Genomic DNA, 20,263 nt, shown 5'->3' with positions numbered 1-20,263 from the left:
GGGCTAATGACAGAAGCTGGGCTAATGGAGGCTACGGGGGTGATGCGCTGTGCCAGAAGTGGGATAAAAAAGTCATCAAACAGGGAGAGGGTCCCAGCGAGAGCCCAGTCAGATGTTAGCTGATTGAGGGTAGCAAACTTGAGCAGATTTCTGAGCTATAAAAGCAGGTTATTAGGATTATAACTTTATGGGCTCCAGGACGCTCTATGAACACACGTCTGATCTTGTCTCTAGTCGGCTCCGCCCCCAGCAAACAAAAATTTTTTTACCTGACTTAATGCCAGGGCGGGGCCGTGGACTGAATACACCGCAAGAGAAAGTAATTTATCAGGTAAAATTCTGTTTTCTCTTGGCAAGGTGTATCCAGTCCACGATTCATCCTTTACTTGTGGGGATACCAATACCAAAGCTTTAGGACACGGATGAAGGGAGGGAACAAGACAGGTTACCTTAAACGGAAGGCACCACTGCTTGCAAAACCTTTCTCCCAAAAATAGCCTCCGAAGAAGCAAAAGTATCGAATTTGTAAAATTTGGCAAAAGTATGCAGTGAAGACCAAGCGCTTGCCTTACAAATCTGTTCAACAGAAGCCTCATTTTTGAAAGTCCATGTGGAAGCCACTGCTCTAGTAGAATGAGCCAGTAATTGTCCTTTCAGGAGGCTGCTGGCCTGCAGTCTCATAGGCCAACGGATGATGCTTTTCATCCAAAAGGAAAGAGAGGGTCAGCAGTCGCTTTCTGACCTCTCCTCTTACCAGAATAGATAATAAACAAGGAAGATGTTTGTCTGAATCCTTAGTTGCTTGTAACTAGAACTTTAAAGCACGAACTACATCAAGATTGTTAATAGACGTTCCTTCTTCGAAGATGGATTAGGACACAGAGAAGGAACAACTATTTCCTGGTTAATATTCTTGTTAGAAACAACTTTAGAAAGAAAACCAGGCTTGGTACGCAAACCTACCCTTATCTGCGTGGAACACCAGTAAGGTGAATCACACAGTAGCGATAATTCTGAAACTCTTTGAGCAGAAGAGATAGCTATCAAAAACAACTTTCCAAGATAACAACTTAATGTCTATGAAATGTAAAGGTTCAAACGGAACCCCTTGAAGAACTGAAAGAACTAGATTCAAACTCCATGGCGGAGCCACAGGTTTATAGACAAGGCTTGATTCTGACTAAAGCCTGAGCAAACGCTTGAACGTCTGGTACCTCTGTGTAACAGGATAGACAAAGCAGATATTTGTCCTTTTAAGGAACTAGCTGACAATCCTTTCTCCAGTCCTTCTTGGAGAAAGGACAATATCTGGGAATCCTAATCTTACTCCATGAGTAACCCTTGGATTCACACCAACAAAGATATTTCCGCCATATCTTATGGTAGATTTTCCTGGTGACAGGGTTTCTAGCCTGAATCAGAGTATCTATAACTGACTCAGAGAACCCATGCTTTGATAGAATTAAGCGTTCAATCTCCAAGCAGTCAGACCTAGAGAAACTAAATTTGGATGCTTGAACGGACCCTGTATTAGAAGATCCTGCCTCATTGGCAGTGACCATGGTGGAACAGATGACATGTCCACTAGGTCTGCATACCAAGTCCTGCATGGCCACGCAGGCGCTATCAGAATCACCGAAGCCTTCTCCTGCTTGATTCTGGCAACCAGACGCGGGAGGAGAGGAAACAGTGGAAAAACATAAGCCAGATTGAAGGACCAAGGCGCTGCTAGAGCATCTATCAATACCGCCCTTGGGATCCCGGGACCTGGACCCGTAGAGAGGAAGTTTGGTGTTCTGACGGGACGCCATCAGATCCAACTCTGGGGGTGCCCCATAGCTGAGTCAGCTGGGCAAATACCTCCGGGTGGAGTTCCCACTCCCCCGGGTGAAAAGTCTGACTTAGAAAATCCGCCTCCCAATTGTCTACTCCTGGGATGTGAATTGCTGAGAGATGGCAGGAGTGATCCTCCGCCCACCTGATTATTTTGGTTACTTCCGTCATCGCTCTTTGTTCCCCCTGATGATTGACGTAAGCTACAGTCGTGATGTTGTCCGACTGAAATCTGATGAATTTCGCAGCCGCTAGTTGAGGCCATGCCTGAAGAGTGTTGAATATCGCCCTCAGTTCCAGAATGTTTATCGGGAGAAGAGTTTCTTCCCGAGACCATAAGCCCTGAGCTTTCAGTGAGTCCAGACTGCACCCCAGCCTAACAGACTGGCGTCGGTCGTTACGATGATCCACTCTGGCCTGCGGAACATATTCCTTGAGACAGGTGATCCTGAGACAACCACCAGAGAAGAGAATCTCTGGTCTCCTGGTCCAACTGAATTTGAGGAGACAAATCTGCATAATCCACATTCCACTGTTTGAGCATGCATAGTTGCAGTGGTCTGAGGTGTATCGGAGCAAAAGGGACTATGTCCATTGCCGCAACCATTAGTCCGATTGTCTCCATGCACTGAGCCACAGATGGCTGAGGAATGGAATAAAGAGCTCGGCAAGTAGTTAAGAGTTTTAGCTTTCTGACCTCCGTCAGAAATATTTTCATTTATACCGAGTCTATCAGGGTTCCTAGGAATGGAACTCTTGTGAGGGGGGAGAGAGAACTCTTTTTGATGTTCACCTTCCACCCGTGAGACCTCAGAAAGGCCAATACAAACTCTGTGCGAGACTTGGTTCTTTGGAAAGTGACGCCTGAATTAAGATGTCGTCTAGGTAAGGCGCCACTGCTATGCCCCACGGTCTTAGAACCCGCCAGGAGGGACCCTAGCACCTTTGTGAAAATTCTGGGAGCAGTGGCCAACCCGAAAGGAAGAACCACCAAACTGAAAATGCCTTGTCCAGAAAGGCGAACCTGAGAAACTGGTGATGATCTTTGTGGATAGGAATGTGCAGATACGCAATCCTTTAGATCCACGGTAGTCATATATTGACCCTCCTGGATCATTGGTAAGATTGTCCGAATGGTCTCCATCTTGAATGATGGGACTCTGAGGAATTTTGAGATCAGGATTGGTCTGAAAGTTCCTTCTTTTTTGGGAACCACAAACAGGTTTGAGTAAAACCCCAGTCCTTGTTCTGCAATTGGAAATGGGTGGATCACTCCCATTGTATGTAGATCTTCTACACAGCGTAAAAATCGCCTCTTTCTTTGTCTGATCTGTAGACAGACGAGAAATGTGGAACCTTCCCCTTGGAGGAGAGTCGTTTGAATTATAGAAAGTATCCCTGGGCTACAATCTCTAATGCCCAAGGATCGTGTACATCTCTTGCCCAGGCCTGAGCGAAGAGAGAGAGTTTGCCCCCCTACTAGATCCGGTCCCGGATCGGGGGCTACCCCTTCATGCTGTCCTTGGTGGCAGCTGCAGGCTTTTTGGCCTGTTTACCCTTATTCCAGCCCTGGTAAGGTTTCCAGTTTGCCTTGGGCTGTGAAGCGCTACCCCTCTTGCTTTGCAGCCGGAGAGGATGAAGCGGGGGCCGTTCCTGAAATTGCGAAAGGAACGAAAATTAGCCTTGTTCTTTGTTTTAAAGGCTTTTTCCTGAGGGAGAGCATGGCCTTTTCCCCCGGTGATAAGTGAAATAATCTCTTTCAATTCAGGCCCGCATAGGGTCTTCCCTTTGAAAAGAATGTTCAAAAGCTTGGATTTAGACGACACATCGGCCGACCAGGACTTTAGCCATAGCGCCCTGCGCGCCAAAATGGCGAAACCTGAATTTTTCGCCACTAACTTAGCTATTTGGAAAGCGGCATCAGTGATAAAAGAATTAGCTAGCGTTAGAGCCTTAATTCTATCCATTATTTCCTCATATGAGGTGTCCGTCTGGAGCGAGTCTTCCAGCGCCTCAAACCAGAAAAGCAGCTGCAGTAGTTACAGGAGTAATGCAGGCAATAGGTTGGAGAAGAAAACCTTGTTGAACAAAAATTTTCTTAAGTAAAACCTCTAATTTTTTATCCATAGGGTCTTTAAAGCACAACTGTCTTCAATTGGTATGGTTGTTGCGTTTAGCTAGTGTAGAAACAGCTCCCTCCACCTTAGGGACCATCTGCCACGAGTCCCCGCATGGGTCAGATATGGGGAACATTTTCTTAAAAACAGGAGGGGGGACAAAAGGGACACCTGGCCTATCCCACTCCCTAGTAACGATATCCGCAATCTTCTTAGGGACCGGAAACGCATCCGTGTAAACAGGGACCTCTAGGTACTTGTCCATTTTACACAATTGCTCTGGGATCACCAAAGGGTCACAGTCATCCAGAGTAGCTAATACCTCCCTAAGTAAAACATGTAGGTGTTCTAGTTTAAATTTTAAAAGCCAATGTATCTGAATCTGTCTGGGGAGGAACCCTTCCTGAATCAGAGACTTCTCCCTCAGACATCAAATCCCTCGCTCCCACTTCAGAGCGTTGTGAGGGTATATCGGATACGGCTACCAAAGCGTCAGAATGCTCATAATCTGTTCTTAAAACTGAGCTATCACGCTTTGCAGGTAACACGGGCAGTTTAGATAAGAAGGCTGTAAGAGAATTATCCATGACTGCCGCTAAGTCTTGTAATGTAAAAGGGTTAGACGCACTAGAGGTACTAGGCGTCGCTTGCGCGGGCGTAACCGGTTGTGACACTTGGGGAGAGGCAGACAGGCTACCCTCATTACCTTCAGTCTGAGAATCATCTTGGGCCACATTCTTAAGTGCAACAATATGATCTTTAAAGTGTATAGACATATCAGTACAAGTGGTACACATTCTGAGAGGGGGTTCCACCATGGCTTCTAAACACATTGAACAAGGATTTTCCTTAGTGTCAGACATGTTTAACAGACTAGTAGAGTACACAAACAGGCTTGGAATCACTTTAATCAAATAAAAAACACAATTTGAAAAAAACGTTACTGTGCCTTTAAGAGATAAAAAGAGCACACAATTTTACAAAACGGTGAAAAATGCAGCAATCTTTCTGAAATTTTCACAGTATGTAGCTAAAGCCTTAATAAGATTGCACCCCAAGTTTCAAAACGATTAACCCCTTAATGCCCAAACCGGAGCAGCCTAAAGCCAACACCTGGTTAAATCACTACAGCACCTTCCCACAGCCTTGCTGTGGCCCTACCTTCCCTTAGGGATCAGATTTGGGGGAATATAGCTTCTTTTAGGCCCTCAAACATCACCAGGACCCTCCATGTGAAACAGCATGAACTTATCTGCAATTCTAAGTGCGCATCTGAGGCAATTAGACCCCTCCCACTCTACTCCGGAGCTGTGAGGCCTAGTAAATCACTCCTAAGTGACTAAAAAACAGCCATGTGGTAATAACCCCAGAAAAAAACCCAAAAGGGCTTTCAAAGTGTCTTACAAAACGATTTTTCCTTAGCCAAACAATCGATTGCCCTGAATAAGTGTCATCCAGTATATTAGCCGTATTATGTAAGCATTCCATTCCTTACTAAGTCTGAGAACATAGCTTACCCTCCCCTCATGGGGATATTGTCAGTCTCTTCTAGCATTATCTCAGTCTTGTCTAGAAATAAATGACTGAACATACCTTATTGCAGTTCCCCTGCAAACTGTTCCCCCCAACTGAAGTTTTCTGGTACTCCTCAGTCCTGTGTGGGAACAGCAGTAGATTTTAGTTACAACATGCTAAAATCATTTTCTTCTCAGCGAAAATCTTCATCACTTTTCTGATAGAGAGTAAATAGTACAAACCGGTACCATTTAAAATAACAACTTTTGATTGAAGATAATAAAACTACAATTCTAACACCACATTCACTTTACACTCCCGAGAGAGGACCCTAGTGCTTAGAGCCAGCAAAGAGAATGACTGGGGGGTGAGCTAGAGGGGTAGCTATATGGACAGCTTTGCTGTTTGCTCTCTTTGCTACTTCCTGTAGGGAATGAGAATATCCCACAAGTAAAGATGAATCCGTGGACTGGATACACCTTGCAGAGAAATTAGCTACCCTCAAGGCCTTAATTCTATCCTGTATCTCGTCAAGGGGTGTCTCCCTTTCGACCATCTCAGACAAGGGATTCGCACCAATATGTCGCAGCTCCGGCTACTGCAAGCTACTGCCGCCGCTGGCTGAATAACAAACCCTGAGTGCTGAAACATCTTTCTCAACATGTTTTTTTAACTTTTTATCCATGGGATCCTTAAACGACGAACTATCCTCGAGAGGAATCGTTGTACGCTTCGCGAGCATGGAGATAAAACCATCCACGTTGGGGACATTCCCTTATAGCTCGACCTGAGAGTCTGGAACAGGGAACAACTTCTTAAAAGAAGAGGAAGGGGGAAAGGATGAATCCAATTTCTCCCATTTATTCTTGAAGGGACACTGAACCCAAATGTTTTCTTTCGTGATTCAGATAGAGCCATGCAATTTTAAGCAACTTTCTAATTTACTCCTATTATCAATTTTTCTTCATTCTCTTGCTATCTTTATTTGATAAAGAAGGCATCTAAGCTTTTTTATTGGTTCAGCACTCTGGACAGCACTTTTTTTATTGGTGGATGAATTTATCCACCAATCAGCAAGAACAACCCAGGTTGTTCACCAAAAAATGGGCTGGCATCTAAACTTATATTCTTGCATTTCAAATAAAGATACCAAGAGAATGAAGAAAATTTGATAATAGGAGTAAATTAGAAAGTTGCTTAAATTTTCATGCTCTATCTGAATAACGAAAGAAAAAAATGTGGGTTCAGTTTCCCTTTTATAATGTAAGCCATCTTAACAGGAACCTGGAAGGTCTGAGGCACCACCCTGTCCTCATACACTTAATCACGCTTAGGAATCAAAGGTTCCTCCGGTAGTTTCGGTTCCGGAACCTGCAGCGTAGCAAGCACTTGTTTCAGTAAAAAGTGTAAATTTTCCATCCTAAACCTAAAGTCTGGTTCCTCCGCAGCCGGAGGTTTAGATGACACAGACTATGACCCAGAAGGAACGTCCTCCGAAGAGTCGGAGTTGTCCTCATCAGCGGATAATCTTTCCGAAATATCCATTGGAGTAGATGACCCCTGGGCCGGGCCGCAATGTTTTACCCTATGCTTGCACTTAGCAGAACGTGGTAAGGCACTAATCACAGCCGACACCGCCGTTTGCAGTTGATCTGCCAAATCTGGTGGCCAGCGGCCCTCTCCCTCAGGGGGATTAGTCGTGCCCTGGGGAGCTGCATGTGTAATCGGAGATGAATGTAGGGAACACACCTCACGGGACGGAGAACCCTCAGAGGTAGACGGCTCAGTAGTACTAAACATCTTATTCTTTCTAGATGTAGTAATCTTCTCAAGGCATCTGGAACAGAGTTGAGCAGGTGGATCTACCAGAACCTCCTCACAATAAACACAGGTATTAGACTTTGTTAAAGAGGGAGTACCCTCCAATGCGTCAGAGTCCTCCATAGGTTACGCTTTTATTACGGACTAGATATACTATATAAATGGCACCCTTATATCTCCAATGGCCGGGGCACTCACCACCTCCTTAGACCCATCAATCTCCCAAATCTGATTGACTGTTAGAAAATGGTCCAGATTAGATGACAAAATAATTGTGCAGGCAAGGCACATTGAGTCTGTGGAATGGATACAATCAATGTATAATATGACTACAAGTGTCCTTTTGGTAGAGGTATACTGTCACTTTAAGTCCAAGCAATGAAGTAGATGCAGACATTAGGGCAACCAATGAGATTGTGAGGGAGCGCATTTAAGATCCACAGGTGTAACTAAGAATTGAGTCTATGATTAAGGCTGTCAGAAGCCGAAACGCGTCAGACTGGCCTGACATGTCTGCATACTATTCTATTTAAACATGTGAGATGTTTTTTAATTTATGTGGAATAAAATTGTAATTTTTTTTAAGCAGTTCCGTATCGTCCTTGGTTTCCAGAAGTAGCGACTGAGCTTCACTTCTGAAGTATCCGTAGGGGTCTTACCAGTTCTAAAATCAAGTGTTTGTTTCAAAAGTGTCTTCTCTCTGAAGTCTGTGCTGCCTTATAAGTTTTATTATCAAATTGTAATTTGCCATTTCAAGCTGAAATCTATGCTGCTTTACTAATTATGTGTAAGCCTTAGTGCCTGGAAAGGCTAACAATTGTATTGACTAAATTAGTTGAGAATTTAATTGTTGAACAATGTACTATTTCAGTTTGAAATGGGAAAATGATTAGCCTAACCTACAGCTGCTGCATCAATTTGGCATTCATTAGATATTTTTTTTTGTGTGAAAAAATAAGTAGTGGCTGCTGAGATATATAGTTATCTTCTTTAGGTATATTTTAACCATGATCAGATGTAGCAAACACATTAAAAAAAAAAGGAAGCAAGATTAGCATCAAGATTCTGGGAAATGTTAGTTCAGATACTGGCCTGTGTGGTCCTGCAGCTTAGAGGGCAATGAGTGCCTGCAGAATTTACATCCCAATCAAAGGTTAAAAAGCATACAGAAATTATACACTCCCTCACACTCATTTACTAGAGGACAGAGAGAAAGAGGAAGACAAACACACAAAGGGAAGAGTGAGAAGAAAGGGACTAATAAAAGTCTGTGGAAAAAGCTGAGCTATAGATTGAAAGAAGGAAGTGCAGAAATGGGTTGAGAGAGTTGGGTCCTGGTTAGTGGTGAGTTTAACCTGATTGCTATTTTGAAATCTAGGAAACATCTCTCCTAAACTAGAAACATTTCTGGATATTTTTCCACCTGTCAAACGGACAGAAAGACAGACACCCAACAGCATACACTACAGGTATACCTCATAGGAACATTTGTTTCTATAGCTATTCGTGCTTATGGATATTAATTATTCATTACAGATCATTTACAAACCTTGCTTTTCAAACTCTTCAAATAGATTCAGGCTAGTGATGCTGGGTCCAGTGAAAATAATGTAGTTTTTTCCAGACATGTTCTGGCATAAGCTTTTGGCGACCATGCTGTGTAGTTGAGGTTTATTCTTCAATGTATCAAGGCCATCTGTGCCACTTCCTTCTTTTAAATGGACGTAAATCTTTTAACAAAAGAGAAGGATGATTAAAGCACTGCATTATTCAGAATTAAAAGTATGTCTGTCACAGTTCTGTAATATTTAAAGGGACACTCAAGTCAAAATTAAACTTCATGATTCAGATAGAACATGCAATTTTAAACAACTTTCCAATTTACTTCCATTAACAAAATGTGCGCAGTCTTTTTATATTTACACTTTTTGAGTCACCAACTCCTACTGAGCATGTACAAGAATTCACAGAATATACTTATACGCATTTGTGATTGGCTGATGACTGTCACATGATAAAGTGGGAGTTGAAATAGACATACAGAAATTTGTCAGAAAAAATCTATTATTTAAAGTTCAAATTAAGTGCTATTGCATTGTCTTGTTATTGTGCATTTGTTGTTTATGCAAATCAGCTGTATTTACTGGTCCTTTAACACACAATGCAAAAACAAGCAGAATCTGTCATTATAGTCTACAAAATAAACAACATGGATGTTCACTATTGCAAGGGCCAATTTGGGTTCCAAACTTTTTTTTTTTTATCCCCACGGATTTCTCTTATTTTCCAAAACTTTTTTTAGAGTCTCCCAGACTGCTCTTAGAACATTTTTGTCCCTTATTTTTTTAGAACTTGAAAAATCTTCATTTCAAACATTTAATATTGTACTCTTAATAATATTATTACATCTAACAGTTTAATGTATTTACTCCCACTGTGCCTTAAATGAGAAATAAATGCCTAGATTACGAGTTCTGCGTTAGCTTTAAAAAGCAGCGTTAAGGGGTCCTAACGCTGCTTTTTAACGCACGCTGGTATTACAAGTTTGGCAGATACAGGTGTACCGCTCACTTTTCTTCCGCGACTTTTGGCTACCGCAAATCCCCTTACGTCAATTGCGTATCCTATCTTTTTAATGGGATTTGGCTAACGCTGGTATTACAAGTCTTGGAGAAAGTGAGCGGTACAGCCTCTACCTCCAAGACTCCTACCGCAGATATAAGTCAGTAGTTAAGAGTTTAATGGGCTAACGCCGGAAAATAAAGCTCTTAACTACAGTGCTACAAAGTACACTAACACCCATAAACTACCTTTGAACCCCTAAACCGAGGCCCCCCCACATCGCAAACACTATAATAAAATTATTTAACCCCTAATCTGCCGACCGGACATCTCCGCCACCTACATTATACCTATGAACCCCTAATCTGCTGTCCCTAACATCGCCGACACCTACATTATATTTATTAACCCCTAATCTGCCCCCCCCCAACGTCGCCGCCACCTAACTACATTTATTAACCCCTAATCTGCCGACCAGACATTGCCGCCACTATAATAAATGTATTAACCCCTAAACCGCCGCAATCCCGCCTCGCAAACACTATAATAAATTTTATTAACCCCTAATCTGCCCCCCGTCGCCGCCACCTACATACAATTATTAACCCCTAATCTCCCGCCCCAACGTCGCCGCTACTATAATAAAGTTATTAACCCCTAAACCTAAGTCTAACCCTAACACCCCCCTAACTTAAATATAATTTAAATAAAACTAAATAAAATTACTATAATTAAATAAATGATTCCTATTTAAAACTAAATACTTACCTATAAAATAAACCATAAGATAGCTACATTATAACTAATAGTTACATTGTAGCTATTTTAGGATTTATATTTATTTTACAGGCAACTTTGTATTTATTTTAACTAGGTAGAATAGCTATTAAATAGTTAATAACTATTTAATAGCTACCTAGTTAAAATAATTACAAAATTACCTGTAAAATAAATCCTAACCTAAGTTACAAATACACCTAACACTTACACTATCAATAAATTAATTAAATAAATTAACTACAATTATCTAAACTAAAATACAATTAAATAAACTAAACTATAGTACAAAACAAACCAAACACTAAATTACAAAAAATAAAAAAATATTACAAGAATTTTAATCAAAATTACACCTAATCTAAGCCCCTAATAAAATAAAAAAGCCCCCCAAAATAATAAAATTCCCTACCCTATACTAAATTACAAAAGTAATCAGCTCTTTTACCAGCCCTTAAAAGGGCCTTTTGCGGGGCATTGCCCCAAAGTAATCAGCTCTTTTACCTATAAAAAAAAATACAAGACCCCCCCCCACATTAAAACCCACCACCCACACCCCTACTCTAAAACCCACCCGATCCCCCCTTAAAAAAACCTAACACTACCCCCCTGAAGATCACCCTCCCTTGAGCCGTGTTCACCCAGCCGGGCTGAATTCTTCATCCAATCCGGGCGATGTGGTCCTCCATCCGGCAGAAGTCTTCATCCAAGCGGGGCAGAAGAGGTCCTCCATCCGGCAGAAGTTTTCATCCATCCGCGGCTCCATCTTCAAGACCTCCGACGCGGAATATCCTCTTCGGCCGACGGACTAACGACGAATGAAGGTTCCTTTAAATGACGTCATTCAAGATGGCGTCCCTCAAATTCCGATTGGCTGATAGGATTCTATCAGCCAATCGGAATTAAGGTAGGAAAAATCCGATTGGTTGATTTAATCAGCCAATCGGATTGAAGTTCAATCCGATTGGCTGATTGGATCAGCCAATAGAATGCGAGGTCATCTCAGAAGATTAGGGGTTAATAAATATAATATAGGTGTCGGCGATGTTAGGGGCAGCAGATTAGGGGTTCATAGGTATAATGTAGGTGGCGGCGGTGTCCGGAGCGGAAGATTAGGGGTTAATAGTATAATGCAGGTGGCGACGATGTTGGGGGCGGCAGATTAGAGGTTAATAAGTGTAAGGTTAGGGGTGTTTAGACTCGGGGTTCATGTTAGGGTGTTAGGTGTAGACTTAGAAAATGTTTCCCCATAGGAAACAATGGGGCTGCGTTAGGAGCTGAACGCTGCTTTTTTGCAGGTGTTAGGTTTTTTTTCAGCCAGCTCAGCCCCATTCTATCCTATGGGGAAATCGTGCACGAGCACGTTTTGCCAGCTTACCGCTACCGTAAGCAACGCTGGTATTACAGGTAGAAGTGGAGCTAAATTTTGCTCAACGCTCACTTTTCTGAGGCTAACGCAGCCATTCAGAAAACTTGTAATACCAGCGTTGTTTAAAGTGTACGCTGGAAAAAAAAAGGCTTGTTAGCCTCGCAAGTTTTTACCGACAAAACTCGTAATCTAGGCGTAAATTTGTCAATTCCTTAATCTTCCCCTTATTTACTTTAAACAGTTGGCAACCCTAGGGTCCATTCATAAGAAACCATTTATGACCATGTTAAAGGGATATGAAATCCAAAAAAATTTGTTTGTTATTCAGACAGAGCATACAATTAAAAAAAAAAGTCTGCAATTGACTTCTATTATTAAATTTGCTTCATTCCCATGATATTGTTTGTTAAAGAGATACCAAGGTAGGTGTCTGGAGCGTTACATGACAGGAAATAGTGCTGCCATCTAGTGCTCTTGCTAATGGATAACATTCTTGCAAAACTGCTGCCATCTAGTGCTGCAGAAATGGGCCAGCTTTTTACGCGCGTCGGGTTAGCGAGCAAGCAAAAACAGTTTATTTTCAACTTAAAGTTTAATATCCACTGTGTATAGCTCTGGGATTCCTTAAGGTGTATGCACGCAAGAAAGCCCCCGAGCTCTGCTCCCCTGCACTTCCTGAAATCAACCCTCAGCTGTGGCTACATCCTCAATGTACGGTGTCCTTCAATGGACACAAAACAAAAGCAAATACGGCAACGCGTTTCGGCTCACATAGAGCCTATGTCAATCTGTTGGCATCCTGCTCCTTAAATACTTAAAACATTTAAAGTGATAGGCACTCATTATGCTCCCATAGCTTAAAGATATTGCATATATTGATCCAATCAATCGCATATACACTTTTTAAGCGATAGTCTCATGTACATAGATGAACATGAGACTATTGCTTAAAAAGTGTATATGCGATTGATTGGATCAATTTATGGAATATCTTTAAGCTATGGGGACATAATGAGTGCCTATCACTTTAAATGCTTTAATTCAGTATTTAAGGAGCAGGATGCCAGCGCATTGACATAGGCTTGACATAGGCTCTATGTGTCAGGGTTTTTTCCCTGATCTGTTTGCCATGTGCTGCTGGCAGCCATTTTACTCACCTCTCTTGCTGACCCTGGTACATACTGTGTGATGCTGCTCATTTCCTGCACTTCCTTTTATGGCCAGACTGGTGTACATCATCCGTGTGAAACAGGATGCAGTCTCAGAATTGTGATGTCATCACTTATTATTTAAAGGGCCTCTGTTCAGTATGCTTTGCCCTTGCGTTGTCTCAGACCTGTTTGTGAGAGCTCCTGTGTATTACCTGGCTGTCTGACGTCCCTCCTGGTTCCTGATCCCTGGCTTGTTCCTGACTCTGCTGTTCTCCTTGTTCCTGATTCCGGCTCGTCTGACTATTCCCTTTGGCTCCTGACTCGGCTCGTCTGACTACCAGTTCTGGTTTTGATTCCTGACTTGTTATTTGACTTGTGGACTTTTTATTATTTTTTGCTATTAATAAAGGTGTGATTATTTTTGCACTTCTTGTCTCAGTCTGATTCCTGGCACCCTGACACTATGTGAGCCGAAATGCGTTGCCGTATTTGCTTTTGTTTTGTGTCCATTGAAGGACACCGTACATTGAGGAAGTATCCACAGTTGAAGGTTGATTTCAGAAAGTGCAGGAGCTCGGCGGCTTTCTTCCTTGCATACACCTTTAGTAATCCCAGAGCTATACACAGTGGATACTAACCTTTAAGGATATAAATACTTGGAGCTCCAGAATCTGTTCAAGGTACCAATTAGCACTATAAATTTTGTGCATCACCACCGCTTTATAACCGGCTTTGCATTGGCATTATTTCCTATAGCAATTGCTCCTGAGACTTTTACTTTGCTGTTGCTACTGTCTGCTAAATAATATAAATTATCTCTGTCTGCAGCACAGATTCTACATGAGATTTTACATAGGATTGTTGAACAGTTTTTAGCGTTATTTTACTTAATTTAACTTTTAAATTTCATCTCTTTATTAAATCATTTAATATACTATGTTTTATATATCTCTCAATTTATTTTTTTATATATTTATACATTGATAGATTGACATATTTGTGTTTTTAACAAGACTTGCCTTTTCTGGCGCCCACTTTCTTTGGTTATTCTAGCTGTGTTTGTTGTAAGGTTTTAGGGACCTTACAGATTGTGGAGCAGGTCTATTACTCTTTACTCATTTTAGTGCTAGTGGCGTTGTGTTCTTTGTATCTATAGCTGAAGTAACACTGTCTGTCAGAATGTGTCTGATTTGTGAGGTCTCCGAGAAGATAAAACCACAGGGCACGAAGGGAGGGGCATAAGATCGTCTGCAAATAGCAAACCTCTCACACAATGAAATTAGTGTTAAAAGCATAGCCCCCTGCAGTTTACAGACAGTCAGTAAATTACTTCCGCAGGTAGCAGCTGAAGATTCCTGCTTCAGCTAAGAGACACAGCTAAGAGACATATTTTTACTCTTCAAGTAAAAATATGCTGATATTTCCTCAGAAAACGCTGCCCCCCTCCCTAATCTGCCGCCAGCTTTAATAAGACCATGATAGCACATGTTATTAGATAGGCAAAACTGCTTTAATAGTTTGGTCATGTTCCCTTGAAATAATTTCACTTACCTGACAAATGAATCCTGTAGAAGAACACTGTCTTACCCACAGACTGAATTTTCTTTTTTTCCTTTTACGGAGCTCCCGTTCTGTGCAGGTAGCAATGAAGACCGGATCTTCATCAATTAACGGTTCATGCAGCACCTATGATACAACATTTGGCAAGTTAATTTATTTAGATGACCCTTAAAGTATTTCCAATGAAGTTACAATTGATTATTATTTAATAACATAAACTGTTGATACGTTTTCAATATTACACAATGTTGGCATACAGAATAGAAAAAAACATAATTTATGCTTACCTGATAAATTTATTTATTTCTTGGTGGTAAGAGTCCACAAAATCCTTACTTGTGGGAATTCACTTCCTGGCCACCAGGAGGTGGCAAAGACACCTTACAACAAAGCTTCAAGTATCTCTACCACTTCCCTCTCTCTACCAGTAGTACGCATAGCCAAGGAAAGGAGGAAGAAGTAAGAAACACAGTAGGGTAAAGAGATGCAAACTAGAACTGTCGCCAATCAAGAAAAAAGGGGCTGGTTTGTGGACTATTACCACAAAGACAGAAAATAAATTTATCTGGTAAGCATAAATTTTGTTTTCTTTCTGGGTGATAAGTCCACATAATACCAAAGCTAAGGAGTCCATAAATGAAAATGGGCAGGAAACAATGAAAAGGCAGGCACCTAATTACCATAAACCATCACCTGAAAACCTTCCTTCCCAGCTGTCTCCACTGAGAAAAAATGTGAAAAAAGAGAAAGAGAACAGCACTCCTGAGATAGAACAAAAGCTAGAATAACTTCCATGCCTGTTCATTTATATTTGCAACTCAGGATGCAGGTTCTTTTAGCACACTATGCCCCTTCACAGAGAAAAAATATCCTGTAGCATATCAGTCTGATCCTGCCCAATGACAGTCCAGTGCCGAAATACCAGGCAATTCTTCTCTGAACAAGGGAAGCAACAACCCCAGACGATCGTTTCGGCCTTCTGTGGGCCTCGTCAGTGAGGTGCAGTTGTATCTCTCTAAGGGCATGTGTGCAAGGAGTCAACGTCTGGCTTACCCATTACTCTTAGGGAGACCCAAGAGTAATTTACATAAATGTGAAAAAAGAGACAATGAGAAAAAACACAATTCTGTAAATCCCAAGAATGAAAAACAGAATTAGAATATCTAGGATATGCATAGGTACAAAGGGCGGATACTATGAACACTGAGTAACCCTACACAGAACTCCTAAAGGAAAAACAGACATGACTACAGGTCAAATTGACTAAGACCTAAACAAATGCCTTAAAATTCATAAAACATGCAAAAAACATATGCCATAAAAATGGAACGGTCCAAAATATGAACCACAAGAATGCTGGCCGATATCAACCACATCCTGAAGAAATGGAAAGGTTCAAGGACGCTAAAAGAAATGTCATGCATATCCCCAAACTGCTTACCTAAATTGGTACACATTTTCACCCCTTGCGAAAAATCTACTTAGAGACAGTCGAGCAGGCCAGAATTAAATATTATAGTACTGAGGCAGATACAATGCCAACAAAAAAAAGGTAAATCTCTGAACCAACAAAGCGAGAGACTGAAAATCTGAAAAAGCACACGCCCCAAACGGGACATGAACACTGGATCCCCATATTAAAAAGCAGAAGCTCAGCTGACTGAGCTATCCAGGATACCCACAAGCAAGCAACGCTGCTGAAGAAAAAAAAGGCATGGCGGTCCAATAAACATCTGGCCCAGATCAGCACATTGCAGCCTCCGAAGAAAAGTGGGAACAAAGAATATTGATGTAAATATTCCTGCTCTAGCACCCTTGAAATATGAACAAATTGATCCAACAATCAACCCGCTGATAAAATCAAGGAACTGTTAAGATGACACCACCAATATCTAGAAATGAGAGGATCAGACTTAACTCCGGAAGATCCCAGAAATATATGAACTAGCTTAGTCATTAGAGTTAGACATATTTCCCGGGAAGCAGTGGCTAACAACTCAGAAGAACCGCTTCCCAGGTATTGACTCCTGAAATGAGAAAATGGAGAAGAAATTCCGTAACCAGGAATCTTGGAAGGATAGAAACCAGGCCTTCAGAAAAATCTTAGACTACCCTCTACCAACACCGAACCTGGATCGGAACATATTGAAATTACGGAAGACATAGGCAGGGGACTTCAAATGTCGTACTAGAAGAAGATTGTGGCTGAACTATGTGGTTTTCAACTTCAGAGTGGAAAGGAATCTGCGATTTCATGATAGCCAAGAAGGGAAAACTGGCTGCCCGATAGAAGCAACCAACCACAGTTGGATATTGTCATGAATACCTCACGATTTAGATGCTAATGAGTTAATTTTCTTTAGCTTATGTGCTAAAAACATTTGTTTTTTTCAAGAAGAAATGTGTTGCTGTGTTTTCCCTTAGATAAGCCAGAACCCCTAATAAATAGTTTCTAAGTTCCACTTGACCAAATGTTATTGCATATCTATTGATGCATCAAGTAAAAATGTCAGCACAAGAGACATAAAGCAGTTTCTCTACCCAGAGCTAGATAAGGTCGACCAGAGGACACTATTACATGCTTTTAACTATATTATGACACTAGATGATGAAAATATGACAACCATGTCATATTTGGTACCAAACTAATTCTCATGATGTCACTGGGAAATTGCTTATATAGGTATATGCACTTAATATGTAAAACAGAAGTTATAAGTTGTTCTATAATTTCAGCCAAAGACTCCGAACTTTATGATATGTCGTAAAATAAGGGGATTGGATATTTCTAGCAAAAGAGGGGAGTGGATATTTCTGGCCCCTCTGTAAGAGGTTGGGTCAAGCAATTTTATATCAGAGAAACAGGTATAAAATTTTGTGTTTAACAATACAAGTTGTTCATTCTACCTGGGAGGCTGTATACTACAGAGTGAGTGACTATCTTTTCTGGAGCAGATACCTAAGCTAGGAAAGTATAAGGTTTTCTGTTATTTCTTCTTTTTATTTTAAAACTGTTTGCTTATGTATAATTCTATTTGTTAACATCTTTTTAGTAATAATGAACTGTGCATCATTTTCCGCATAATAAATATTCACTTATTAAGCTTTTGCCTTTGTCTAATATTTGAACCACGTTACTGAAAGACACTGGTAGTATTATTACTGTGATTTTAGATTATTTTTGCTAAATTGTATTCTGGGATTTAATTTGCAAGTCTGGATTTTTCCTTAAGATTTCCAATAAATAAATCTTAAGTGGTGGCAGCTTTGATATAGTTTAGTGTGTGTTGCATTAAAGGGGAGTTTGGGAATGTTTCCTAAGTCTAGGACAGACAAGAGAGTGCTGTAAACCCTTGCACCCAATGAACTAAGTCACAGGCTTGCTTGGAGTGGCTAGACTGTGACAGATTAGTTAAAGTGGAAAGGGTCTGTTAACCCTTTCTGTGCCAAACAAGTGACTGGTGCAGGGTTGGTTAACCCTGGTTGTCACAGATATAAATGCCACTTCCAACTTGCTAAATAGATAATTTGACCTTATTGTTCTCAAGAATGCTAAGAACCCATGAACGGAGATTATCAGCCAAAAGCAAATAATGCGCTTCTGAATATCCTCACAGAGGAATTCCAATTGCTACTGGTTTATAAGCCTGGAACCTTAAATTTGACTACTTAAGAAAAGGACGAAAAAGGTTCTATCGTAAACTAAACACTGGATACAGTTTGAGAAACGTCCTCTGAATAGAATCCCGCTAACTTCAGGCAGAAACATTAAGTATAACATTTGACAAGTTGATGCCTAAGAGAGAACCTGGTCTTCCCAACTCTTTTGGCTGAAACATATTCTGTAGAGCCCCAGAGTTGCTCCCATGACCTCTGAAACAGCTGTGAAACACAATACTGATAACAAAATAAAATCAGTAATGCCACTTAACTAGGAAAAACAAACACTTACGGAAAAAAAACTTCTAAAGACACTAAAGTTGGCTTCCTCTTGCCTCTAGGATCAAACACAAAATTCTCACTCTGACATACAAAGCCCGTAACTGCACTGCTCCCCTCTATATCTCAGACCTTGTCTCCAAATACTCTCCCTCCCGTCCCCTTCGCTCTGCTCATGACCTCCTACTCTCCTCCTCTCTGGTTACCTCATCGCACTCCAATTTACAGGACTTCTCCAGACTGGCTCCCATCTTGTGGAACTCTCTGCCTCGCTCCACAAGACTCTCCCCTAGTTTTGAAAGCTTCAAGCGCTCCCTAAAGACTCTCCCCTGAACCCCCTTAGCATGTAAGCCTAAGAGTTCAGCTGTTTGTAGATCACCTTCTTAAGAGATGACTACAACAGTGCAACTCTTGGCAGTGCCCTCTACCCATTTGATCCCTATAATAGTTTTGTTGTACTCTGCATTTGTTTATAGCGCTGCGGAATCTGTTGGCACTCTACAAATAACCGATAATAATAATAACTTAGCCAGAAGAAAAGATCTAGGACTCAGGGGCATATTAATGTATAGGCCAACAAGGCCGGTGCCTTTGCGACAAATTTTGGGGGCGGCACTTCTCCGCTGCACTGAATATGTGGCCAGGATTTAAAAAAATATATATTTAATTTTGACAGGGCGGCTGACTTGTCCGGCTCTGCATATCGCTATACTGGCATAGCTGTAAATGCAGTGCTGCATCAGCTGCGAGCAGTGTGAGCAGAGGGAGGCCGCTCTGCTGCAGGTAGCAAATTGTAAGGAGGGGTGAGGTTAAATGTCCCGGGAGTCAGAATGTTTGGCCTCTCGGTACCTGCTGTCTCTGTCTCACCATATACTATTACATCAATCACAGTGAGAAGAGACGCAGCAGCTCTGCACATGTGGGCAGCTGGCTCAGAATGGTTTTACTGGGAGTCTCCGATTCTTAGTTTGTTGTGATTCCTGCAGCAACCCCTCCTCCACTCCCCCCCCCCCCCCGGTCTGTTTTTTTTTACCACAAGTTACGGTGGGTCAGGTGGTCTAAGAAGAAGCTAGATGCTGATCTGCACTTTTTTTATAGCACTTATGCTTAATCTAAATAAAATGATGCTCTGCTTTGATTTAATATATTTAATCTAAATATGTTTATGCAGCATATTTTATTTAGATTAAGTGTAGGTGAAGGGAGGAGTTTAAACAGACCGTAGTAATTGAGTGGAGTAGCATGGGACATGTGAGTTTTCCACCTTCTGGGACTGGCATATCTGTAAGCAGTTTTCAGCACTGTATGTTGCTAGAGCACAAGTGGAAATAGTGCTACTGTGGTGCTCTGCTGCATATAGTTTTCCTGTGTTTTTTATGTTTCCTGGGCTACTGTGCAATAGTGACATGAACAGAGGCAGATATCTCCCTCCCCCTACACTCTGACCAAAACAGACAGCAGCACATTTAAGAGAGACAACCCATCTCCACTATCTTATCGTTCTTCCTTAATTAACCCTTTGACCCCAGGAAAGCAGCAACATGGAGTACTGACAGGCTTTAGACTAACTCCCCTGAGAACTGTGATTTCCCTGGCCTAAATCCGGGGGGGGGCAGCAG

The 20,263-nt window shown here is 41.5% G+C and overlaps 1 protein-coding gene across 1 annotated transcript in view; it reads right to left on the bottom strand.

Moving 5' to 3' along the window:
- The window catches only part of PGBD5 (piggyBac transposable element derived 5), a 187,576-nt gene that overhangs the window by 55,492 nt on the left and 111,821 nt on the right, over window positions 1-20,263 (bottom strand). Inside the window, exons 3-4 of the mRNA XM_053711179.1 lie at window positions 14,697-14,831; window positions 8,836-9,016 (exon numbers count right to left, since the gene is read on the bottom strand). Of these exons, the coding sequence (XP_053567154.1) occupies window positions 8,836-9,016; window positions 14,697-14,831 (316 nt within the window). The remainder of the gene's footprint in view (window positions 1-8,835; window positions 9,017-14,696; window positions 14,832-20,263) is intronic.

The sequence above is a fragment of the Bombina bombina genome, chromosome 4 (assembly GCF_027579735.1).
Source record: "Bombina bombina isolate aBomBom1 chromosome 4, aBomBom1.pri, whole genome shotgun sequence".
In the NCBI taxonomy this organism is placed as follows: domain Eukaryota; kingdom Metazoa; phylum Chordata; class Amphibia; order Anura; family Bombinatoridae; genus Bombina; species Bombina bombina.
Note: the sequence above shows the minus strand (reverse complement) of the source record. Positions and strands in the feature narration are given on the sequence as shown.